Genomic DNA, 27,661 nt, shown 5'->3' on the forward strand with positions numbered 1-27,661 from the left:
CCGCCTCCCCTCAGGAGAGGGCGGGCGGCGGCGGACGTTAACCCGCAGCGCCGTCGGGATGCGTCACCGCCGGCCTGCTGCGTCACCGCCGAGAGTCTGCTGCGTCACCCGGGCGGGGAAAGAGTAGACTACGGACCACCTCGGAAGGGTTTGTGGGCAGGACAAGGGAGCGGGGTCCGGCTGTGCCTCAGGGCCACAGAGAGACAAGGCTGAGGAAATGGGGCTAAAAACCCCTCAAAACCCCACTCCACAACAAAAATCATACCACGACCGTCTGAAAGTGCTTTGCAAATAGCTGCAAAGCATCAAGCAACTACCAAGTTCTGGGTTTTTTGTTTTCTTCAAGGCCGCAAAACAACCCGCACTGCTCCCCCAGCCCTTGGGATCCCTTCAGGCAAGGGGAGATCCCCTTTTGGGGGAAAAAGTTCACATGACGGTCTGGGATGTCCTCAGTTATTTAAGCAGGTGGACAAAAAGTACATAAAAGAAGCTTTATTTCTTGTTTCAAATATTACATGCACTTTCAAAAATTAAAACTCTTTATTTAAACATCTCAATAGCATCTCGTCAGTTCGGAGGCAGCGAAGAATAACAGACATTTTGAAAAGCATTTACAAAAATACATTGCACAAAGTCCTATCTTGTTTTTTTTTTTTTTAAAAATAAGTTAGTGTTATTCAAAATATTCCCACCCCGGCTACCTAATTTCAATTTATACAGGAGAACTCTAATTTTAAATATGTAACCTATAGTATGAAAACACCTGTACATGTGTAATCTAGCTCCTCTGCTTAGGCCATAGGTTCCGTCTCTAGCTTAAGTGAAAAAAAAAGTTCTTCACATGGAGACTTTTTTTTATATAAACATTCGAGGACTGTTGTGCAACATACATAACTATTCAGAAAACCAGTCAGCAGTCCCACGTGGTAACAGTTCATGTGTTATAAAATGCATTGTAACGGCAAGATAAAGATTCTGCATACAAGTACATTCCAGGAATCTTTTCTGAAAAGGATCTTCAAGGTGGCAATACCAAGGGGGACGGTCAGCGGTCTCCTCGCACTCGACACGGAAGTGTTGTTTTTGGGACTGGTTGTCTGACACCGAGGGAGGTTTCTGGGAGGATGCTGAGACCGCCCGTGTGCGGAGTAGCAAGGTTTGCAGCGTGTGGAAGACACAACTGCGGTATTCTCACAATACAGCATTTACTGAGTGTAACAATGAACCAGCTTAAGGAATTCTTGACCCAAAGAGATCACTTTTAACAAATTGAGGTTGTTTAATTGCTCTGTCCTAAGGTTTACTAAGCAATTTAGCAGGCTTATCGGCTCCGATCCAGTTAGTCAGTACATTAAGGTCGATTTGGAATTAACACCAAAGAAGAACAAGCTGGCCAAGTTGCTATGGTTAAAAACCCTTAAAATAACTTAAAGTTATCCCTGACTTTTAGAGCAATCCATTGCCACAAGTTACAGTAAAGCATTCTCAGTCGCTGGTGTTTAAACTAGTTTTGGTTGTGTTAACTTTCCCTGACAGTAGTATTTATCATATTCAACAGGTATCAAAGCAGCCCTTTGGTATCCACCAAGGAGGTCAAAACCAAGGGTCAACTGAAGGACACCTTCAGCCACAGGCAGTGGTTAAAATGTACCACAGTTTTTGGCTCATGGTGCCCAGCTAACAGGAATATACAGTTAAGTCCTGGATTAAAAAAAAAAAAAAAAAAAAAAAAACAACAAAAAACAACAAAAAACAAAAACCACCAAACAAACAAAAAAAAGATTCCTAGTTGCAGAAAGTGTGATTTATTCTTAAAAAAAAAAAACACCCAAAAAACCAAAACCCCTATACATTCATTTGTAGTAAAATTGGTGTCACCTGTTTGTCAGCTGGGCTTTAGGAACCAGAGCAGTTCGCATGCATTATTTCTCTCAGCATGGACACCAAAATAAAGCTAACTGGCAATTACAAGCTGAGCATTAGAGCAAGTGAAAGTTATTTTTTATACAGTTCTGCTGACAGTCTTCTGCCTTTATCAGAGGATCAATAGTTCTGCAGTATGTACCTTGCATCCTCGTCCTTTAAAGATTCCAGTGTTCTAGGCTTTCCAGTATATACAAATTGAGAACAAAATGTACAACAACAAAACAACCCCAGCTGTAGTGTCGGAGATTATTCGGCAGGTTCCCCATGCACTCTGAACCGATAAAGGCATGTATACACTGCATGGCCCCAGTTAGAAAGAATTCTCAGTTCCACTATTTGGAATGCGTTTTCACTTTTCTCCTGGAGAAGGAAAAAGCAAACACACAACCCAGAGTTAGGTTTCTAGTATGGTACAACAGGTGCAACTGAAGTTGCAGGAATCCAAGAAGGCAACTGCCACTGTTAGTAACTACGGCACGCCTTGGGAACTTGCTGCCGCTTTGAACAGAACCCCCCTCGCCTTACATCTAGTTACTTGTTAAGGGAGTCAGGAGCAGCACGAAGCAGACTCTTCATACCTTCAGCATCTTCACACAGTTTGTGTCCAGATGGCACAAACCTTTCCTCCCCTCTATTTAGACTGTATCTATTTAGGCCATAGGTTTTGAGGCAGATAGGGAGATACTTTCTACCTCAATTTCTACAGAGCACAGAGAATGAGGCCTTTTTCCTTCACTGCTCATTGTGCACCACCATAGAAGATACTGGTATCTTTCTCCTGACAGGTTAAATGTTGTCCTCCAGACTTACCATCACTGGAAACATCTGCAGCGGTTCTCCATCTTGATCATAGACATACTGTCCTAGAAGCTTGCCTTCTTCTTGATATTCATCATCTAGACCCTATAACAACAGGATAAAGATTTTTGCTCCGTAAAATTTGAAATCAAACCCAAACCAGCAGCATGCCTACAGAACAGCATATCAACAGACAGCACTCAGAAGTCTTATCAAACCAGAATGTCTCCTGTGTAACTTCATGCTTGTTCAGGTGCAACTCTGTATTTGAGTTTCCTGCACCGCAAATAGTTATGCTATGTTTATGTTTTCATCATCTCCCTTTAAAAGTGTTTATTACTGTATGAAGCAAGAGAAAGTTACTTGCAACACTACTCCTAAACTCTAAGCTCATTAAAAAAAAAAGGCAATGTTAAGAGCAACAACAGAAAGAGTTTTTCTTACCTGTCCTCCCTTAAGCCATTATTTTCCAAAATATGTAACACAAATATTCTTTATGCATACAAACATCAACTTAAGTTCACTGACAAACTTACATATACTGCAAAGTTCCTAGGGGCACTGGTGATGTTTCCTGCTGGTGAAAGTGTTTTTGGTACATGTTCCACTGTAAAGGCAGTTGGATAGATCTTCATTGACAGTCTAACTACAAGATATCCCTGTGATCCTTTGAAAGCCCAGCAGTTTCCTGGATACATGTCCGGCTAGACAGGAGGAAGGGGGAGAGAACAGAATGGGACACAACCACCACCACCACAAGCATTTTGCAATGATTTTTTAGTAATAAAAAGTCGTAATGAATTCTGAATTATTAGGAACAGTCTTAGATAGCTGTTGGCTGGGCTTAAACCACAACAACTAAGCACTACGCAACCACGCACTCACTCCCCCCCATAGGGTAGGGGGAGAAAAAGGAGGGAAAAAACCCCTTGTGGGTTGAGAAAAACAGTTTAGCAAGTAAAGCAGGACAACAGTAAGTGGCAGAATATAATCTGTTTGGTAGAACTCTTCAGGAAGACAGCATACCTGGTCTAGTGGAAGGTGTCCCTGCCCATGGCAGGGGGGCTGGAACCAGATGGCCTTAAAGGTCCCTTCCAACACAAACCATTCTATGATTCTACAATATCCACCTGAACTATCAGCAGTGTTTTGAAGACCCACCTTGAGGTTACTTCTCAACAGGAACCCTCCCAGTGCTCCCACTTTGCAGAAGTCCAAGGCACCACCCAAGCCTCCTACAAGGGTCTTCATTTCATTAGAGCAGGACTTCAGCAGTGCTCAGGAACTACCAGCAGAATCCCACTCTTGGGAACATAGCTCAGAATACCCCCACGATATTACAGACAGAAACATCCAGCATCCAAAAAAACAATCCAAACTACTCAACACAGAGTAACGTTGCTGAATTTGTTTACTTGGCTCTTTATTACCTGTATCACCACTCTGGGAGACTGAGAGAAGTACCACAAAGGAACTCCGAAGAGACTAATTAATGCTGTTTTGGTCTCATGGGTTTCAGAACAGCGAGTACTCAGAATGCTGCCACCTCAAAAGAGATATATCAGGTTAGCAGAAATAATTACTCATTTCTTCCTGAAGACCTTTAAGGCAGAGATTTGTACAAAACTTAGTGAATATACTATTTCCTTCACAAAAAACTACTACAGATATTGTTAAAGTAATAATTTTCTGGGCATACAATGCTTCTATCAAGTTATTTTAAGAACATGTTAAAGAGTTTTCATTTAAGAGGGCTGAAAAATACACTTTTCCCTAGCGAGTTCAGTGGCACGTACACCCCACACAAAACACATCCGTGGTTCTGTTACCCAGAAGAACTATTCTACCCCTGTCCATGCCCAGGCTGACATATAACCCTGTAAACACAGATTGCCGTAGTCTGATGATCAGACAACACACAAGGATGCTCTATAAACCTTTAGTCCTCATTTTAAGATTTTTAGTAAATACTATAAATAACATGAATAGTAAAAATGGTGTTTGCTCTGCTATTTACCTCCAGATTCCAAGGCAAAATCCACCATACCAATCTTGTCTTGAGAGTAGAGTTTCAGTGCATTGTTTACAATAATCTGTACTTGCTACAGAGGTACATGCAGAAGAGAATGGAAAGAGAAAGATTTTAATATAATCAAGTGATAAAATAATTGATACATACACATCTGTGAAGTTGTGAGCATCTTTTTGAGAGGCTGCACTCCACCACACGTCTTTGAAGGCCTCTGTCTTGACAGAGGCCATTTTTAAGGCATGGTTCAAATTCACACTCCATCCTGACTGGTGTTTTCTTCAGAAGTTGCATGCTTTCCCCCACCTTCCCAAGACCCTGAGCTGCATTTCTTTGATATACCCGTTTCTTGGGAATTCTTCAGTTTTCAAGATAGCATACTTTGAAAAAAACAAACACATTCACAACAGGCAACAAGCAACGCTATAAGGATACACTTGATAAAGCATTCCCTAATTGAAATAGGGAGAACTATAATGTTCCTGACATCTCTTAAGATCATTAACATTCATATTGACAGACATGCTCCACAAAAAGCATGCAAAAGGACTCTACTGTTTTAGTTGAACTTTTGAGAACTGAACTCACTCACCGCTTCTGTTATTCCAGAAATCCCTGCATTAGTCACAGCATTTGTTACTACTTCAGATGTTAGTTTTTGGTTTGTAACAGACATATGGAGAGTAATATTCTTGAGGATCTGCAACTCTAGATCCCGCAACAAAGTCTGCAGATCACTTTTGCTCACAAAATTGGACGTAAGCCATTGGAGAAGCGAATCGGGAAAGTCTTCGTGTTGATCACCGAAAAGCATTAGTTTGACAGATTCTTTGACTTGGGCACCTACCTAGTAGAAGCCATTAACAATTACAATAGATATTATTAGCCTTTATAAACCATTAAATAATACTATATAACAGGCACATGTGAAATCAATACATACATTCAGCACTCCACACAAGTCTAGCTTTCACATGTGTTTTAACTACTGGACTTACACCAGACCAGTCAGGTGTGCAGGAGAACATATGGGAAACACTTCATCCGTTTGGTGAACACCACACATCAAAAAGCCCGGCAAACTGTGCAGTTTACATTAGCGCTCTGACTAATACTTCAGAGTAAAGAAAACCCAGCTGACTGCAACAGTTCGAAGGCAGCACCACAGCAACTCTAAGGGGAGTGGTGCCCTTGTTAGGCCTAGTTAAGCAAGTCACTTATCACTCACTCATGGTACACTTTGATTCCATACACAATAGCTAGATTATATTTGAGCGTTATCACAAAATGGTGTTTTAGTCAAAGTTGATAATCCCGTATCAATACTTACTGTTGTATTTTGTTAGCTACAATCCAGTCAGATATTATAAAAGGCTTCAAAAGAATTTAAGCATGATTTTTTAAAACAACTCTCAGATAACAAACCTAACTTGCATTTACATAAGTTTCTTTTCCACGTTGCCATGGGTTAGCAAAATAAATTGGTAAGAACAGCAAAGTACTGTATACAGAACTGCTATTGCATCAGTTCTGAAATGCAAAAACCCCTGCCATTGTAGAAAACAAGCCCTAAACTCTTGTCTAGTAAAATGTTATGCACTAATGGAAAAATTCACAGTACCACTAGATAATCTTAAAGAATGGTAGTGGTTTAACACTACCCCCACATTACTCATTGCACTGCATTTCAAGAAAGTTAGTGAACAAAAATCAAGCAGTACCGAGTTTTACTGGAGCAATTACGGAACCTACTTTTTCATGAATGACATCTATTTTCTCACAACTCGTCTTCACGCTTTCCCCAGTTAACAGCTCCGATTTCATCTGCGACAACTCTAGTTCTAGCTTTTTAACTTTGGACAAGAGTTGAGTATGTTCATCAGCATCTCTGACAAAAACAAGGAGTCAGCAATTAGGAAAAAGTAGTTTGAATCATTTCACCAAATTCCAAAGGTGTGAGAATGTACTTGTCTAATACAAAGTGCCTTCCTAGTACAGTTATTCACCATGACAGATGTTGTGAGCTTGCAGATCCTTGAAGATGTTATTTAAGGTATACTTAGGATTAATACATTCAAAGTAAAGTATTTTGAAGTTGTGAACAAATCCAGCAGTGGCGACTTATAACACCACCAGGCTGACAAATTAACTTAAACATATATAGATTTGGGGGAATTTAAGGTTTCTGACAAACTGGTCAAACTTTATTTGCATGAGTTTGCCACTGGTTAGAGCAAGTTTCAGGTTACCTTACTTAAACCAGAATACCTTTAGAGGCAGGTGTCAAACTCAGTTTAAGTAGCAGGTCGCATATGGCCAATATAGATCAGTGTTCAGTGCATGCTATGGAAAAAAGGTGTCACCCATCATTCTAAAGCCATTTTACATTTTGACCTAATTTAAATGACATTTCAGCAAATAAGTGTTTCGTTTCCCCTTCCCAATGGGGAAGCTACTTAATGAAGTGCTGCAGTTTCTATCCCAGTGTTACCTAGTACGTGAGAGGAAAAGCAGTACAGCTGACAAACCAAAAATCAAGAGATGAAGATTAGAATAGATCAATTCAAGAATTTAAATATAAAGTCTATCAAAAGCAGTTACTGTATACTTAACTACACAACTTGAGGAAAGTCTAATGCATTTATAAGAGGATGCTAAATAAACAGCTTTCTCTAGTAAAATACATAGTTGTAGGATTGCTCGCGCACTGGAAGTGGGCCTTGTGCGGATGATCAGCAGCACAGTTAAAGTCTGCTACAAAACAGCAGAAGCCCTGCTGACACTACAGACTCTTAAGGTCAGTTAACTGACACAAAAAAAGGATTGTTGTATTTCAAAGAAGAACATGTATATCACCATCAGTTAGCATCAGGATTGAAAAAGCAAAATATATTTGAAAAGTGGTTATACCTCACTGTTTTTGCTTTGGCTATGTCAAGCCCCTTCTGGATGTCCTAAAAAAGATACAAAAGTTAGTTTTAACATATACAAAGAAACAGAAGTGACAGAAAGAAGATTTATAATGCAAGTGACAGATTTTAGCACCACCTATACAAGACTATGCCCCCACATTTATGTTTGTGTCTCTGTATAATAAGATTTTATTATATATATATTATAATATATAAGTAGAACCTGCATCACTGGTCAAGTGAATAATTTTTAATCTTTGGACCAAAACACCTTCCAAGAAGGGGGAGCAAGAACACAAACAAGTTTTGATACTTGAAGAACTCTAATTGCTGGAGGAAAACAAACTGGTTTGGGATAGCCAACAAAAAAATTAGTCTATTTTATCACCAGGTTACAATTAGAGCAAGTTAGCAAAGCTAACTTTCTATACCTTGGATTCAGCAGAGAGTTTTCCAAGAAGGTCTTCCAGCGTCAGGATGCGTAACTCATGCTCTTGATGTAAAGCCAGGAAGTCAGTCTTTAAAAACAGGGAAGAAAAAGGTGGTGTATTTTCTTTTGAAGTACAAATAGCATAATTGATATTTTCTATAAAGCATAATTTTTATTTCATTCTGTGACTCCCTAAGTGACTCATCGTACAGGTAGTGTGAGAAATTCTAGAATCTGCAATAAATATAAATGCCCGATTCAGCAGTAGTAGGGGTTATACACAGGGAAGTTTACCACAAAACCCCTTCTTTGTCACTAGTCCTTCCTATAGTCTTCCTTCTCTGCATGAAAACAGATGCTTTTCAGCAATGAAAGATTTTATTTTAGACCACCTATCTGGAATTACTTCTTTGTCAGCAATAACAAAGGAGGAACAAACACCAATGACTACTCCCCAGCATTTATTACCTATCAGTTAATTCTGTAACAGAGAAAGAATCCTGAAATCAAATAGGTAATAATCTGCATTACTAAAACAGAATACTTTGATCGGTACTAGAAAGCTTCAATAGCTATCTTACCTTTTCCTCCAGCTTCATATCTTTAAGATGTTGACCCACCACATTTTGTATTAGCTTCAATGTTTCACTTTTGTCACTCATCTGGGCAACCTGATCTTGAAGATTATGGAGTAGAAGCATCACTTTGCTATATTTTTCATCATGGTGATGACATCTGTCAGACATGAAGGCCATTTGCTTTTCCAGCTCAGTTATACGACCAGAATCAAAGATATTTATGGTATCCTAAGGTATGAAGATATATGTTTTTAGTATGTAAAAATCAAGACATTTATTTATACTACCCTTGTGTATCAAGTAGTTATTGCAGAATATTGAAGACATGGGAGTTAAGAAGTCTTAAAAGATATGAAAGTTCTTCCCTAGACTGTTCTCCCTTACCTTTGGAGGCTTCACAGAGTGGAAAGAATCCACCTGTGGTTCAGGAACACGAACAGAGTCATCTGTTCTCTGTATTCTATCAATTCTTGTCCAGTTCAATGAAGGTAATAATGAAATTAAGCCATCAAACCCCCAGAACCATATACCTAGATCAGAAACAAAAAGCAAAAAGGGTGTTCAAGAGAATCCTCCCTTAAGACTGCTTATAGCTGCAAATCATCGTCTTACTTAAGGACACAAGCTACCTTAAGTTTGCAAGGCTGACGTCACACAGTGGACACTACTCCAGGCTGAATAAAAATCAGCATGAGCCAGCTTTAAAATTGTTAAGTCAAGCACTCAAGAATATTAGTGAACATCCATCAGCACCACTCACAGTTGTAAGGCAGGCAACTTGCATTTATATATCATGACACATCCTTAATCTCATACTACTGCTTCCCTGGGACCTAGATCTCATTTACTGATTAAGACAGGCCACGGTCACTGAAGGCAGATGTAAATACTACTTTTTATCTCAATGCAAAATATCTTGCCTTATACCCCACTTACTACATACCACATTGCAAAATATCTAAAAAGTTGGAGGAAACTCAGACTTCCATGGAAACAATCAAGCATTTCACAAAGATTACACTTATTTTTGCAATATTTTAGCAAGAAGTAGCAGCATTTTCTACACAGGGTAACTTCTTCCTTTCTTATTCTCCCTAGCACAGAGGATTTTGAATCCCCACTGTAAGTTTCTGAAAGGCTTCATCTCCTCCCCAAAGTAGCTACAAGTTTTTCAGGACATGCAAAGATATGAAACAGCTTTTCAGAAACAGCACAGCACTTTCAGTAAATATTTTAAACTGACTTTGTTGATTTCAAATTAGACAGCTGGCCTGGAATATTGTCAACTAACCAGTCTAAATAGCAGTATTTTAAGCAACTAAAGCATGGCCTAGAGCAAAAGAAAGATTTAGGATGAGTCCATAAAAGAACTTAAGTACACTTTTTTGGACATCAACAACCAATGCATCAGTACGCACCCTACTTTTTATGAGCTAGTTGCTATTCCTATGAAGGGAAGTAAAGAAAAAAAAGGACTTCAACGCATTTACTTACTCACCCACTCTCTCTGTCGAAAGAGCTCTATGAAATTAAATCAAGGGCATTCCTTTCACAGAGAATTCCTTCCAGGGGAAATCTCACTGACTTGTCAGTACTTAGAAAGTTTGACTTACTGCCCTGCTCACAAACAAACTTGCTCTTTTTTGCTTTTGCATCTTCTTCATAAACCAGAAGTTCAACTAAAAATGCTATTTTGGAACAGCTGTATTAAGCATACAACCATTTGCATTATAACTAAATGACTCACATACCTAGTAGAAACAGGAGTGGGATAAGAAACAGCAACAGCTTGTAGATCTTTGGAAGGCATCTAGAGAAAGAGATAGGAAAGTTTACCAGAAACAATACATTTATCGTATTTTATTGTTTTATATTACAACTGGGTAAATAATTTGCTCACAAAACCTTTTTTTCTAAGGATACGCACCTTCTAAGAAGAAACACCTTGAACAAAGACATCAGAGTAACAAGTTGATACCACCCAGTTCTAAGCAACCTGAACATGCCAGAAGCTGCCCTCCCTAGAAGACAAAAAGTGGTAGTGTGAAACGTAATTACTGCAGCACGTGTTCAAAGAAACCAAGCAGAGGGACATGCAACTGTGGCCAAGAAAACTTTGCACAGGAAAGAAATGCATGAGTACAGGCAACACATGCAGCTTATTAAAATCTAGATACCACAAGTCTGACAACATTATAACATCAGCTACTCAACAAATACAATAGTCATGCAAAAAGATGAAATGTTTATTTGTTATAAAAATGCCATCTTGCTGGAAATTCAGTATTAATGCTTGGATCCAAGTTACTACGCACTGAAGACCTTGGTATGTTTCAAGAAATGCACAGATTAGCAGCATTGGGTTTTGCTAAGAGGAATACTGTGATAGGAAGCCACTACCAAACCAAACACACCCCATTATTCTTGACACCCCATATTCTGTGCTATTCACACAGTCTTTCCCCTCACGAAATAGTCTGGTTAGTCTCCCATTATGCCTGTGAACAGAAATATACCCTGCCATTAAGCATACTTTGGTCAATAAAGAAAGTAAAGTAGCACATGCATTTCAAGACACAAAAGCTACAGTATAAGCACAGTTGAATTAGTGTAAGCCACACACTGCAGACTCCTAGTTTGCCAAAAGAACAGGCAACGCGCACACACAGGGATTAGGATAGTAACCTGGAGAAAGAATGGCCAGCCAAAGTAGAGACAACACCTTCTGAGACACCAGCCATCCCGTTGCTCCCACTGTTCGCAACACGTGAAGCATAAAGTAACCTAGATTATAACAAATTAACTCTATGTGGTAACATACATCAATGAGCTTAAGGTTCTTCAGTAGTACATGCAGTGGAACAGACAATTCTCTGCCCCTTACATGTTCTGCGTAGTTTTAAACCATACCTTTCAGTAATCTACAAACTTGGTTCTTCACTATTTAAAAATCAATGCAAGCCACTAATAAACATGAAGCTGAGTAAAACCAAGACAATTTAGAAACATAATTCTCCCATATAAACATAATCATCAACAGCACCTGTGCAGTTTGACTATCACTTTTCCAAAATCAACAGTTTACTTTTTGTAGCATGTTTATCCAACAGTGCCATGCTAAGTATAAGACTAGAAAAAACAGTACTACCATAAAAACAAGTTTTAAGCACATCATTACATGAAAAGTGTCTTATTTGCTCCAAATTATACATTGAATTTGTTATCTAAATTCATGTGTAGAAGAGGGAGCAATTAAAAATTTTAAATCCTAGCAAAAGAATTAAATAATGATGTTTAAGAAATACTAATAGATAATAGAAAAATATTCCCTACTAAAAGTTACAAGCAGTAAATTTTCATAAAATTGAGTGTTCCCAAGGATCTTCAGTATCTTCAGTATGGAAGTATTGAGTCTTTAAAAAACAAAAAAACCCACACAAAACGAAAACCAAAACCAATAACAAAATAACCAATGCACCAAAACAAAATGCTGCAACTTAAAGCCCACTGAAGCCAACAATGACTATATCCAAGACTAGGACTGCTCATTCTACATAACAAACTATGTAGTACACATTTAGAAAATAATCTTAAGTGTTTAGATTAGCAGGTATGTCTGGGTTAATCTGAGTGATTATAGATATACCAACCCAATATTTTGCAAAGCATTTAGGTGACTGGAGTGTCTCAAATCATTTTCCTTTGCTGAATAAAGAGCACTCAACAGATTCTTGATGCCTCTGTCATTCAAGCTAGGGAACGCTCATCTCACAGGGAAGATTCTATCCCTATATAAGATTCCTGTAAAAATTGACTACCACTAGAACAAAAATAAAGTGTTAAAACCCCTTTATTCAAATAATCTGCATACCAATACCTCATACCTTGCTTTCATTTAAAGGCAGCTCTTCAATCTATCGAGAGTACAAACCTCCCCAAAAGTGCAACCAATTAACAATCTGAATTAATTCTTGCTAATATACAAAGCGTATGCTGTCCCTACACCTTGTTTTGCTAATAGGTAAGCAGTCTGCCAAGCTTGTACAAAAGTCAGTATCAGAGCAAGAAGTCAAACAGGAAAGGTGTTAAGTACATTAGTTTTCTAGACACTTTACAGTTTTTTTAATCTACTTTGAAAGATGAACGTAAAAAAAACCCAACACAATATGAATGATTAACATTGTGAGATTGCAATGCAAAATAAAAGCAAAAGAAAAAAGGTCCAAGTCAACCTGCATAAGAAAAGGTGTGCCAAATGGTCCTTGCTACCCTTTTAGCCCATGAGGATTGCGTGTGGTCTGTGGTGTATATTTCAAGATGTTTCTTCCCCTTACAGTCATCACCTGTTGGTTGTGGTAACAGTCAATTAATGGGACAAAGCCAGGATCAAATCAAGATTGTTACAAGATAACTTGAACAAGTCTATTTCATGGTATCAGTCAGCAAACCAAAAACCACTACACAAACTTCAATGGAATAAAACTTGCTTGGGAAAATATTACAGTACACCAGGCAATCACTGTTCTCCCCCCAAAATCTAAGTTGCAAACCAAACATTTACTGTGAAGCTTCCATAGTCATGGGGCACCAGATATTATTATTATAGCAACAGCCTGGTATACAGCCCAAGGCTAGAATACAACATCAATCGTTATACTTACATATTGATTCCTCATTTACACCAAGATGCCTATCTTCTCTGTAAAACTCCTTTACATTCATGCTTCCACAGTAGTCTGAGTGAGCTGCAACACATTCAAAAAACATACACGGAATGTAACTCAAGTTCAAAGCCTTTCATACATGCACATTTCAGCTATCATATATATATATACATATATATATAGATGCAGATTTTAGCTAAACCTGAAAAGACCAAGCAGCCTACTCTGCCCAATCTTATTTTTTCTTCTTTAAGTAAGAGAAGGCCTTTTGGTTCAAAAATCTTTCTGCTGCTTTTCAAAAAGAATTTTTTTTACTAACTTTGCAAAGTAACAACTCATCAAATCTTAAGTCCCTGTTCCCATCTTCTGTCAAATGGGCCAACCATGACATCGTTGTGTTGATTATACCAGAGATCTTAAAAGACTGAGAAGAGAGCATTAGCAAGTTGTTAGGCACTGAGGCAGAGAGAACGGGACAGAACAAAGTTTTATTCAGACACAAAAATCAGTTACCTTCTGCATATGGTAATTTAACTTCACTCATAGAGCATGTATTATAGAAGAGAAAGCACCAAAGACGACTAGAGTATTTTCCAGGAAAATGATGTGCTTTAGAGTAGTGCAGAGTGATGACGGCAGCTTTAGTTTTGTGAGACAGAGCTAATCAAGCTTTAAGTGCACAGTTGGTTTAAGTGTAACAAGATAGTCCAAACCTAAAGACAAGTTAGGATTTGACACTATCACACCAAGCTGTTTAAAAAAAAAAATCAACTTAAGTTTCTCAATTTAAACATTGCCTTCTACCACTTCCTAGTAAAAAAATCAACATGTCAATCTTAACTGTAACACAGATCTCATATGTGAATCCTGATACTTCTAAAACAGAGGGAAAGTATGAAAAGGGTAGCACAGCTGAGATAAATAATAATAAAAAAGGAAGAAAGACAGGAGCCAGCCAAAAGACTATAGGAAAAAGACACTGTAATCTCAAAGATGAAGCCCGCAAGAAAAAAAAAACCCAACACACACACTGTGACTTTGTGTGGAGACCAAGGAAGACAACTGAAAAGGTACCTTTAAATTCATAACCCAGCTTCAGCAAAACCATTTGAAATAGTTGCACTAATAGTGATGCAAAAGATGCTGCAGCATGTTTGACCAATCGCAGAATCTTACTCGTGTAGAAATAAGTTCCTCCTATTGAAAAAAAGTGTGAATACAAATTATTCACCTACATAAAGATGTACTTCTGTTCTCTGGTGACCACTCGCTTGTGGAAGAGTAAGGACGAAGCACGGAAAGCCACTGTTTAGCCAGGAGTATGAACTTAAGCAAGTGCAGTTTGAAAAGTCTGGATGCACTAGATACTACAGCAAAACTTTTGGAAGAACAACTATACATCCTAGGGAAAACGCCTTCAAGACAGAATGTACAGCTTCAGCAAGAATACCTTTTCTTAGTAAGAATGAAGAACTCTAAGTAGTAATGAATTCCTTGCTTACAGAACTCAGCATTTCTCAATGATGTGAGATGTTGATACCAATTTTGTGGGTCACAGCTCCAGGGAGACAAGCTACATTCTTATTTTGGATCTGAAAGTGTGAGGATTTCCCACCTTCTTCTCTGCCTTTACATTGTTACATTGGAGGAAGTTACTGCAGTGGTCTGCCTCAAGTGCTACAGAGACACAGTTCTGAGCCACTGGCACAAAGCTGCAGTCCCCCATACTGCTGCTTTTATAGCATCAGCCACATTCCAAACGCCTGCCATGATTGTGCCCCTTCCCCCACCTCCCTCCAGTTTAACCCAAACTACTGGATTAAAGTTCAAAATAAAACACAAAGATGAGTTCCCTGTAAAATTATCCTGTGTGAATACAAACTCAGGAGCACAGAAAACAGTTTTCATACAGTGTCACTTTTAGTTCGTTATGCTAAGCCAACAGAATTCCTACCTGCGTTACACATTCACCAAAAAGAAGTGCTTGCCTCCAAGCATTTAAAGTCACACGTTATAGTTCAAACAAACCGACTTCTTGCTACTGAAAACATACTTCATTCAAGAATAACACACCTACAGAATCCCAAAATTGGTTCCTTTCTAGTTCAAGGCCGCTCAAGAAACAACAACTTCGTGGTAAATGAGGACTACCAACAATCAAGAAATTCAAGATGCTATGCAAGAGGCAGGCACAGTCAAGACACTGAGGACAACCATCCTCAGAATGGAGATTGCCTTGAAAAGCCACAACTTTATTTGCAGTCAATTCATTTGGTTTTGAGCTTTGGGAATGTAGTCACTGGAAGTCTATTTGGAATCAGGTTTTTCCCCTTGGAGTTCAATTTTTCAAGTAGTTGAGGTTTAGCTTCTAAAAACACTCTAATAATCTGCCAAGGTTAAGTGAGGAGAAGAAACCCAACAAAGCAATAAGTAGGAAGGTATCATCTCTCCTGGACTGGATAGATTTCCTGGATAACAGAAGCACTGCAAAGTAACAACTCAGCTCAATCTTAAAAGTTCAAATCACGTAAGAAAAAAAATAATCAGACTGCATAAGAAAAGTTTCTGTCTGAAAACCCTGACCAAAAACCCTGTAAGCAGATGCAGATCCAATATGAGATTAGGAGACTCATTGCTGGTTGGAACAGCTTATTGTGTTCCAAATCAGTTTGGAAATATAGCTTGTTAAGATGCCACAGCATTTTCATTTTGCAATTGTTTCATTCCTACAGCAGCATTGGAAAAAAACATAGATTACTATAATTATGTATCAAAAGCTGGTAAGTACATAAAGTTTCAGCTGATACAGAGAAAGGTATTTCATATAAGCTGATCTCTAGAATTGAGTTATTGGTAAATTTAGCAGGGTAGTAAGAGTGCTTAAATAACACCACATGGAAAACTCATCAACTAAACCGTATACCATTCTGCTATCCAGGTAAAAGAGAATCGAAAGTAACTTACTAGATGCATGTTTCTGGCTCCTGTCCCTGGAGTAAATTCTGGAAGATGGCACACAAGAAGCCGAGTATGCTGTAAGAACCTCCTTCCGTTCAGAAAGCATGCTGCAGTCACTGCAAGTGTAGCCATTGATCATTGTGGTCTGTGTTTCCACTGCTGCTAGATCGCCATTTCCCTGCATCAGTGTAGTATCAGTACCTAGCAAACCAAGAGTAAAACAGGCAGTGCATTGACATCGGTATTGCCATCACTAGTTACCAGTAAACAGAATGCATGTAGAAGGAATAGGAAAGTGTAGTTACCTTTAGGGTCACCTTCATCATCAAGACCTTCAAAGAAAAAAAATAAAAAAAAATTTGGTCCCAAATACAAGGAAGTCCTATAATCAACTACAATATCTGACATGAATTCAAATTAGAAGTCCCACCAATTTTAAGACTCCAAAGAAGAGCCACTTTATGATTAGTATTTAACCTATTTTGCTGTCCAGCACATGAACAGACCCATATATTCAGACATTAATGTAGTAGGGTAACAGTTAGCGAAAAGCATTCTACCACAGAAGCGGCAGACAAAATAATATGAATGACAACTACACCTTTTCTTAGCTCCCATGTGACTTTAAAGCAGCTACTTACAAGCTTACGCTGTTTCTGTTGCTTGGTAACTACTTTGGTACTACTGTATTTTAAGATCCTGTGTTAAGAGCCAGGTAATCTAAAATTTAGAATGTGTTCTACTAAGATTGAAACAATTCTTTACATTAAGACTCAGGGAAGGTCACAAGCATACTGACTAGAAACAAATAGTCTGAATTGGATACATAATAAGTTGTTGCTCTCCTACAAAACAATTTATATAGACAATACTTTATGTAGACAACGCCCATACTTTCCTCTTCAATGAAAAAAGCAGGTTCCATAAAGGCCAAACCAAAGCAGCCAGCCACACACAAACACTCTCTTAAGAAATCTTGAAGCGCCACTAATTTGAAACTTTCACATTAAGGTATGCTATTTCTGCCTATAAACAAACAAGAAAATGCTTTTCCTTTGGCTTTTCAAAGACAAATTATGTGTTTACCATTCTTTAAATACAGTGCTCTACACACATTTTGAAGAAAGTAATGATAAGAAATAGGTACATCTATACAATCTATGGTGTTGCATCACAAAATTGTACACATTTGCGTGGCATATTAACTTGACTGTGCAGTGTGTCCTGATGTTGCCTATGCAAGTAAGTCAAGTTTACAGACTGGACTGTGAATTTCTCCAGTAGGCATCTTAGCAAGCAGATTTCTACAGAAAAAGAGTAAGGACATGCACACATTTGAGGGCAGGACAGAAAAATGGATGGGGAAAAGAAGGAACGTGTGGACATATATGTTTATACTGACCAAATCATAAGTGGTTTTCACAATCCAATACAAGCAATAGCAATGATTACCTACCCCAGAAATGATCAACTTCTGTCTGCTCTCGAATCAGAGATTCGTCCAAGACAGTGGATACCATTGATGTATCGCTGGCATGGCTATTGAAACTGCTTTGGCTAAAAATGGAAGAGCTGGATAGATTTTTCCTTGGCGTTTGTCTTACACTGCCAGATTGTTTATTCATACTTTTGCGTTGCTTCACCGTCCTAGGAAACCAAGCAAACACAAATAAGACACAGCACTAAAGATGAAAGTTTCTCATCATCTCTCATTTTAAGTGAAAAAAAAGTCAAGTTTTTTTTAATGCTGACATGACTAGACAGCTCAAATCCGGTTTAAAAGAAAATCCTCACATTCAAGCACCTATACTTCTGCGAAGACTTCATTGAAAATTATGTTCAGTGTGTGGTTTGCAAAGTATGGCAGTAAACACTAAGAACAAAGAATAAAACAGTAGGTACCTATGTTTGTACTATTGTGTTCAAACAGGAAGCCTCAAGACTCCAACCAATAAATTAACTTATGATGATAAAAAGTACTTACTTAGAAGACTGTTCTCTGAAGGACATGTTTCCGGCATAAGAGCTGTCATGAAGGGTATCATTTCGTGCATCATCTGATTTACTAAATCCTGCAGCAGCTAACCGTAAACTACGCCGTGACATTCTTGGCGAATCAAATACTGGATCTATTTTGTTTTCAGTCTCAAAATCCAAAGCAGATGAAGAATAACTGGAACTGCAGCAAAATAAGAACAGCGAAGTTACCAGAGGTTAAGAGAAAATTCCCCCAGGAACAAACATGCCCTTCAAGCTAGTGTAAGTTTCCATTAAAAGCAGTTTATCCAAGGCTATGGAGCAATTCCCACAAGATGCGCCATGTAGCCCAAATAACTTAGAAGTATGTAGATGTTCAAGGTTCTCTTAAGCAATTCATATTACAAGTTTAACAACTGAAAGCAAATCACAGTTAGAAAGAAACAACCACCATGGAAACCATGTTTGAAGTTGAGCCAGAGCAAGCATTCGCTATCCAGCCTCAGATACACAGTTCTTTTGGGACCAATTTGAGAAAGGAAGCTATTCATGACACAGTTTCTTCACCGTGCCTAGCAGCAAATTAAAAATCATGATTCACACTAAATGCAAGGTAAAGATTCATTTATCAAAGTTTGGGGTTTTTCTTTTTTTTTTTTTCCCTGTTTGCCAGTCCCTTGTTTTGAGAACCAAAGATCCATACGCCACACTACTCAATTTCCATGTCCCAATAAGTAAGAACTTCCCACCCCTTTGAGATACTTAAAGACTTCCCTTCTTTAGCTACATTAGTTTATAACTAACATTACTTTAAAAAAAAGTGCTTTTAAAAAATTTCTTAATTTAATGCAAATAATTAGAAATATTTAACTCCGAAAAAAATAAAAAAAGAGTTTTAATGTTTTTCATCCATTTTTCCTGTTTTACCCTACAGAGGCAAGTTTAGATGTAGACAAGCTTCACATCACCCCATGAACTCTACTCCACTTGATTCTCTCAGAACCTCCATGAAAACTTACAATAAAGACAAAGCAGCAACACAAGGCAAACACAAACATTAAATAGAGGAGTCGGTAAGAAATACATTTACTAAAACAGAAGTTTAGCCTAAAGCAGAATACTCATACTTGCAACCAAAGGAAACATTCAGTTGTGTAAAGGAGCAGAGCTTGTTGTCACAGGGTATTGCACAGCAGGAGGCCAGGTCCTAGAACCACTCAGCACTGTGACCCAAAATACTTAAATGCAAAGTGCTCTAGGCTGGCTCTCCTACAGAACCTGTCCCCTCTTGGGCCACAAGGATATACAGAGCTGTAATAGCATTTACTTCAATATTCCTGGGGGTTTAGTTTGTGAGGGTTTTTTGGTTTGGGGTTTTTTTCTTTTTTTTTTTTCTTTTTTTTTTTTTTTTTAAAGAGGAGCCAAACAAGGTTTTGTTTAGCTCCTTCTCCCCAAAATCCCAAACAAAAACAAGCAAGCAAATTAGGTCTGTACAAGTAGATTCTACTGTGCAATCTGTATGCGAAATGGAAACTTTACCTTTAAAAAATACATATAAACAGCTACTATAAAAGGTATTTGTGCAAAAACAGTTTAATGGAAATAGTTTTCTTACACAACCATTAAAGACCCCAGAACATTACAAAGTAATAATATATTATGTGTTGTACATTCCTTTAGGTTGGAAAAGACCTTTACGATCATTGAGTACAACCTTTAACTCAGCACTACCAAACCCACTGCTAAACCATGTCCCTCAGCACTATGTCTGTCCACCTTTTAAACACCTCCCGGGATGGTAATTCCACCACTTCCCCAGGCAGCCTGTTCCAGTGCTTGATAACCCTTCCAGTGAAGATTTTTTTCCTAATATCCAATTTAAACGTCCCCTGGCACAACCCGAGGCCGCTTCCTCTTGTACTATCACCTGTTGCTTGGGAGAAGAGACCAACCCCCACCCACCCCCCATTGTTACAACCTCCTTTCAGGCAGCTGTAGAGGGCGATAAGGCCTCCCCTCAGCCTCCATGATTAATTTGGCATACAAGTAAGTTAACATCAGAATCCCTAGTAGCTACACTTACAATAGTGATTTAATTCTGACAAGGTGGGTGCTTTAGAAGTGAGTTTCTTGATTGCTCTGCAATGCGAAGCAAAGTGCATAGACAAGACTGCGTCCTAGCATGTGAACTGCATTTCTTTCAGCTAAAAAAGCCCTAACCCAGACAATGCACTGCAGGAAACCAGCTAGCTGCTCCAGCAGCAAATGCACAATCAGCTCTCAGGACCAGACCAGAGCTTGTCCAAAATAACTTCTTCCATCACCCAGAGGTGCACAGATTTGATGGCAGGTCTTCAGCACCACCTTATTTGCCTGTCCTGATAATGCTGCCACACGCAGTGCAGCCCTGTGCGAGGCAGGAGCCTAAGCACAGCTTAAGACAAACCCAGCGTACATTATTGTACGCATTATGCTTATTAATCCTCACTTACATCTGGGTGGAAAGAAGTGAGGAAATAAGACAGGAGCCTCCTCATGTGAAAACAGATTTAGTCTACATTTGATTATGTAATTTTTTTAGTTTCCAAAAATATTGTTTAGACAGCTTGCATTCCGACAGATGTGAATTGAGAATATGGGCTAACTATGACTCTTCCTGTTGTTCATTCTGAAAGGGTCAGAGCCATAATAGTTTACTATTGAGTCCCTCCCTTAACAGTTGTTTCAGAACTCAGTTTTGCTATTTACACTTGCCACTATGCATTTGCTTTTCCTCATCTTCATCCAATGTTTCTTACAGATACTCAATTCACAAGAACACAAAGTACACAGGACAAGATGACAGCTGTGACCAGCCTCAATTTGTTTCTGTTTACAAACACTTGCTGTTATTAAGTAACTCAAGGAGCATTTATATCAATTTGGGTTGGGTACACAACTTGGAATTGGGCTCTACCATCTAAAAAAAAAAAAAAAACCTGAACAACAACAACAACAAAAAAAGAAAAAATCATGGGAGCCTCTCTTGCTTGTGCAGGATAACTCTCTTCACGCTGAAAGTGAATTACCTGCCCCCTGTCAGCAGGACAGTACCTAGAAGTCTCCTAACTTCCCATCTCACTTTTCCATGCTTTGGAAAGTAGCCTTTGTTTTTCTAGAGAGAAAAGGCCACAGTAAACAAAACAAAACAAAAAAACACCCTGCCTTTCCTTTCAAAGCACAGAAATGAACCTGTACATTGACAGTACTCCTATTGAATATGTATGACTAGCAAAAAACATCTTAAAGGTGGGATGCAATTAGCCTACACTCCTAGACAACCTACACAAACGGTTCAGACTCTGGTTCCTTCCACCAGCAAACAGCTCCCATGGCTGCTGGCAGATCTGCTGATGGGATCTACTCTTACATTTCCAGCTTCTTAGCTATTACCTTGACACCTCCTTCACGTGAGCTTCTATAGAAGAATGTCCTAGACTTCAGTGGGTTAATTTTTAAGTTTATTTATAAGTGGAATGAGAACAAGGTCTGCCAATTTTAGCATACCTATAGCTCTGTCTGGAGGACCTTAAGTGTAATTTATTTTATAAGTATTCCTTGGAACGAAATAGGCAGTAATGTTCTTGACTATTCAAAATAATAACAGATAAATGCAATACACATACAGAACTATAGCTAAACAGATGTCTTTAACATGGACGCAGGCATATAATCACCATACAAATGTTCATATGCTTTCTGATCAGGGCATTGCTTGTATTAAGTGACCAAGGACATTACCTTGAGTTCTTTAGCTATCGCTGCCATCAGTCCCAGAACACACGTAAAAACCAAAGGATTTTATTCAACTATTTTGCAGAAAGCTACATCCTGATTTAATGCTCTGATATAGACAAAAAAAAAATAACCACAAACTCTAATCAATTTAATCTGTATTTGAGAAGAAAAAGCAGTGTTAAAGGTACCCAAATTGATAAAAACAACACAACTCAAAAGATGACAGTGACTAAAGGAAAGATCAGCCTGAAGACGGGGGTGTAAATTACATGTTCACAAGTGGGCGAGATTCACAAGTTTGACTTGCATTTTGAGAAGGATAAAGGTTATTTAGCGATATCATTTTAATGCTTTTTTGATTTGGGCTGGAGGAGTAAAAGCACAAAGCAGAAGCACTACAAACAGTTATGAACACACAGCAATCCCAGTGAGTATTAATACAAATTCTATTAATAGGTCATAACCAACTCTATTAATAGCTTTGTGGTATCTAACTTCACTGTACTTCTTTCTGCAGTGCTACATGCACAAGCCAATTTCTCTAAAGAAACTCACAGACCAATTTTGTGAAGACTGAATTATCAAAGGCAGAAGGAGCCAGATCAGAATATAAGCAAAACAAATACAGATGTGGGTCAGAGGAGAAGGAATGAACTTCAGCATGAAAATATTTTTTATTAGCAACTCTGCCTAACTCACCCTTTCCGCAGATTCTTCAAATACTGCTTGACCCAAGGCAGGAAGAGCTGCATCAATAATAGATGGCATTCTGCACAGATTCAGCAAGCAGACACACAGCAAGAGTCTGCTTAAAAGACTGCAGTTTATTCCCTTGATACCCTGAAAGCAGGCAGCGTACCAAGTAGTATTCCCCCATTATTTTAATATTTGGGGCTTCCCAGAAATTTTCAAAAGAAAATTTTCAAAGTGTTTGCTAATCCTTCCTTTCTACACAAGGAAGAACTACAATGAATCTATTTCAGCCTAGTTTAACTATACTTCCCTTCATTAAGTCAGTTATTCAGAAACAGATAGATCTGGATAAGCTGAAGTTTAGTAACATTTTCCTAATACAGCTTAACATAGCAAAACAAGAGGCCAAGAAGTTTCAAGACGTAAAACTCCCCGCTTCTACAAAGGCCTCTTCTCAAGTTTTAAGTTTTGCAAAACAACAATCTTAATTTATGTAGGAAGTCAAATATTCTCATTGTCTTCTACACAAACCCCACCAAAGTCATAATGAACTATCCTCCAGACTTCAAATAGGATTTATCATTCTGCATCTTCCTTTCCTGGCAGGTTAATCTTTGCTCCTGTGGTATTCTTGTTTGCTTCAGTGAGAAACAGCACTTTTATCCAACAAAATAGTGGGCAAGAAGAAAGACACAGACCTGAAGGGTTTTAACCCCAGATTAGTTTAAGCAAGCCATTGAACTTTACTTTGCTAATACTCTTGGAAATGCACATAATAAAAAAAAAGAAAATTAAATCAATCTTAATTTCTTAAGTTAATACTAAAGACCTATTACTCCCTCTTGTCTGTGAGAAAGATTGGTTACTGTGGAGAAGATTGTACAGTAGAACACACTAGTATCGCTTCAGACAAATACAACAACCAAGGAAGAGAAATCAAATTAGACAACAATTTCACAGCTTATTTTAAGATAGATATGCTCTCAGATACATAACAATCACTCTCTAAACAACCTGAAGAATCAAAGTCTTCTTTCATTGCTCACAGTAGGCAATATTTTAACTCTTTTACAGAGGATAACATTTCAGCCAATCTCTAAGGTATATTTGCAACGTAGAGTTATCTAGAACCACTTAGTAATCTAATAGTCAATTTGCTAGCTGATATAAGGCATATGAACCATCTTTCATTGTCCAGCACGCCTTTCCTTGAAGTTAGTAAACCCACTTGCAGTTAGTAGTTAGTCAGTACGAACCTTGAAATCGGTAAACCCACCAACATTTTACCAATGTTTTTCTAAAAATTCAGGAAGAGTTGCAGTTTGCAACATAAAACACATTCCATTTTGCAACACTACTGACATCAGGCTATAGCTAAAAAAGCCATCATCCCCAACAAAAACTGATGACCCTACAGTTTTAGAGTACACAAAAGCAATAATATTATAAGTTAGTGATCTCTTAATGCTACAGTTTTGCCAACTTCTGCTTTATTGGCAAGTAGCCAAGTATTCTCCAACCTAAATACTATTTTAATATTAATTAATTAATTCTGTGTCTGATTTACAGACACAGAATAGAAAAGCAATCTCATACGGCATCCTAATGAGCAAAGTTTTTTTTCGAACTTAAGATTAGCTGAACCAATAACTCAGGCTCACTGATGTACAAGTGCTTCAAAATACATCTAGTAACTCAACAACAAAAGCTAGACAGATTAAATCAGCAGTCACAATCTGCTCTGTTAATATTAAAAAAACTCAAATGGGCATCACAACATTTATTTTGAATACATAATACAAAAACTAGCAAACACTAGAGTTATTTTTAGAACACTGAAGTGATTTAAGACAAACAGTCTAACAGTGGTCAATTTCATAAAAAGATACAAGAAAAAGCAAGTTCATTAGAATACAGATTTTACATTCATACAACAAGCAGTTTTGCTAAAAAAAGTAATCAATATGCGAATTCCAGCCAAGTTCCATACTACCAGCAGTAAGTGCATATCAATCAGTGTTTGAAAGTGAAAACGCTGCCAAGTCACAAAAGAAAACACATACAGAAGTTACAAGGCATACCATAAAACATCCAAGAATTCTGATGACGTATTTATGGAAATAAAACAGCAATTGTAGCTAGGTGGAGACTAGTTTATTCATAGCAACTAATAAACACTGAGTCATTATCTTAGTCGTTGTCCTGTTAGTTCAACATATATTCTTTCCTCCACTTAGGACACAGCAGTTATTTTCAAAACAGACTAGATAAAGCATGCTTCTTCGAAGAAGTCAGCTACTTACCATGAAAGCTAAACTCTCCAGCATTAACAACATTCAGAGAACATACAGTTTCTCTACAAGAAGAAAAAGAGTTCTCACCTGAGTGCATATGTATAGCCAGTGTTCTCTGGCAGACAATGGGGAGGAGTGTACGTGTGTAGACGTGAAAAGTCCATGTTGACTGTTTCAAATCATACTGTAAAAGGTGAAAATAAAGCAATGCAATGACTTAAAGTTACGTAAAGTCAACGTAGGAGCCCTTGCACTGTTCAGCCTGTGTTAGGAATTATTGAAATAAAAAAAAAAAGCTACTGTTACCAGAAATATGGAGCTCTCAGTATTTCAGCAGTATTGCTGCTAGTGCTAGATATCCCTTATCATCACTGCGTGTAGCTCAGTCTCTTCCTGACCGCAACTTTCTTTATATTCTATTTTCAGCAATTTCCGAGTTCTCTGGAACATTACTGTAATACAAGCCAAGCTCTTATCACAACTACACTACAACACTTCCATGAGAACTAAGTTGTGCTGGCATCCCCAAAAGCTAAGCGTAAGGATTTAAAAACAAACAAACAAACAAACAAACAAAAAAACACAACCAACCAACAACAACTACGTAGCTGTACTTTGAGGTCTCTTCACAATGCTTTTTGTTTTGAAAGCCTGTTCTGTGCACCAACAAAGCATAACAGTTGAAACTTGAGAAAGTTTTTACATATAGTCAAATCATTTTGCTCTACAACCTTTGAACGCCATCCACTAAGCTGCACAGGAGTTTCCTTCATTTCACATCAAATTGTAATATTTGGTATTGGTTAATATATTCTTGTCATAAAAACACTGAATACACACCCTAGCAGAAGAGCCAACAGCAAAATGACTCACATGGCTAGAATTAGGTACATTTTCCAGAGTGCCATCCACTTCCAAAAAAAAAAAAAAAAAAACACCACCAAACCAACAAAACAACCCAACCCACACTTGTAAAACTTTCCATGTGGTCTTTCAAAGGTTTTATAACTTCAGGAAGAAAAAAATCAATGTTGTCGTATCAAGAAACTTGCAGAGCTGCACAAGTGACTACGTGTGGTATTATGTACAATTTGACTTTTAAGTTCAAAATATTTGCAAAAAAACTCAAGTCCTTCTCAGTTTTATTAGCCACAAGAAAAATTTTGCTTTTCTAGAAAAGATGATAGTAGGTTATTTGCGGTTAAGAAATAGGGATTTGGCTATCCTGCATTTGCATGGTTAGCAAAGCAGAATCCTGGCTATCTTCAGATCATCTATGGTTCCCGTTTGAGCAGCAGTAAAAGATATTCCACACACAAAACTGTGTTGACATGCCTAAAGTAAGGTAAAAATACCCTTAGCTGCACTTTAATTCTTATAATCAAAACATCAACAAGTATGTAATTTTGGAGATGCACTTTGCTACGCTGCAATAGGAGTTTTCATTTGTACAGCTACTTATACATAAGAAACAGACAAAAAGCACAGAGTCACAGGTACAGGTAATAGCAGTTCAAACAGAAATCTCTACACATACCACGACAACGCTTTTAGTGCCTGTAGCCTCCAAATCCTCATGTCAGTAAGGCAGGAGGATATTTCCATTACCACTGAAAACAGTGTTTCCTTCTTTTTTAAAAAAAATCAAAACTCACAGGCTTAAATATTGCAGCTTTCTGAAAGCAGGCACCTCCCATGCATTTATAGGGTTAATGAAAAATAAGGTCTCTCACTCCTGCTATTTATAATATTATAAAACTGTTATGTGCAGAAAGCATTTCCATTAAGTGATCTTTCTCTAAACTTACTTCACTTGTCCCAGAGCCATAATGCTTTCACTGGCTCGTATATAAAATCTGTTGTTTGTTTAGAGGAAGCTTAAATCAGTAGTGCGGAAGTATTAGCAAAGCTGCCTAATTCTCTTGCTAGAATAAGCAGCAAATACTGCTAGAATACACAACAACTGCTGCCATACTTTAACAACAAATAAAAGCTCGTTTTAGGTCAAAGGAAACAGGGACCAGAGAGCAAGGATTCATCAGTGATGAAAGTGGAAAATACAGTGAATTTCAAGATGAGGGATGTTGATAATACCAGATAGTACTTGTTGTGAATAATAACAAAACAAATTTTTCAGGCACATGACTATTGAAATTCAAAACCATGATTAAGGTTGATCTGTTTAAGTTGGTCCATCCCAACAGAAAGACTTTTGAAACCACAAGCCAGGGACATCTCTGTTTAGTTTCCACTGGAGCTGATTTTCACTGCTCGGCACACATCATTTCATCAATAAACTTACTTTTTAACTGGCAACTCAGCAGCTGATATCATGCTTTTGACACCCACGTGGAAAGCCAGGCGATGTGCGAGTGAGCTTTCAGTAGCTACCCAGCTCCTCCCTCTGCCTCTGCTACCCATACGGGCAGGGCAGAGGCAGACTGAAAAATAACATACTGTCTCAGCTTCTTTCCTGTTCCTTTCCCCTTTCCCACCAGTTCTCCATTTACTTGATTTCTAAAGAAATAAAATGCTGGAATTTACATCATACTCCTTATTTCAAACCTTAGCAAATATATCATTAAGTTAGTATTAGATAAAATAGGTACTTGACAATGGCATTGG

At 38.1% G+C, this 27,661-nt stretch overlaps 1 protein-coding gene across 2 annotated transcripts; it reads right to left on the reverse strand.

The window, feature by feature from the left end:
• Window positions 1–477: 477 nt before the first annotated feature.
• SUN1 (Sad1 and UNC84 domain containing 1) lies at window positions 478–25,209 on the reverse strand. Of its 2 annotated transcripts, XM_082490339.1 has the most exons (22): window positions 25,124–25,209; window positions 18,280–18,474; window positions 17,752–17,942; window positions 16,601–16,627; window positions 16,302–16,496; window positions 14,412–14,534; window positions 13,335–13,418; window positions 12,906–13,016; window positions 11,359–11,457; window positions 10,601–10,694; window positions 10,425–10,483; window positions 9,058–9,203; window positions 8,677–8,901; window positions 8,097–8,183; window positions 7,664–7,707; window positions 6,502–6,641; window positions 5,346–5,596; window positions 4,742–4,826; window positions 4,155–4,270; window positions 3,261–3,428; window positions 2,737–2,829; window positions 478–2,286 (listed from the first exon to the last, which is right to left on the reverse strand). In XM_082490339.1, exons 1-22 carry the CDS (start codon window positions 25,198–25,200, stop codon window positions 2,173–2,175), a joined length of 2,724 nt encoding a protein of 907 aa, XP_082346465.1. In that variant the 5' UTR covers window positions 25,201–25,209; the 3' UTR covers window positions 478–2,172. The 2 variants fall into 2 exon arrangements, 1 of the variants encoding a protein (XP_082346465.1); XR_014269687.1 differs by lacking the exons at window positions 478–2,286; window positions 2,737–2,829 and having other exon boundaries at window positions 3,413–3,428; window positions 4,155–4,263; window positions 25,124–25,200.
• Between the last annotated feature and the right edge of the window lie 2,452 nt (window positions 25,210–27,661).

This window comes from Vanellus vanellus (assembly GCF_965231255.1).
Source record: "Vanellus vanellus genome assembly, chromosome: 14".
Classification (NCBI taxonomy): Eukaryota; Metazoa; Chordata; class Aves; order Charadriiformes; family Charadriidae; genus Vanellus; species Vanellus vanellus.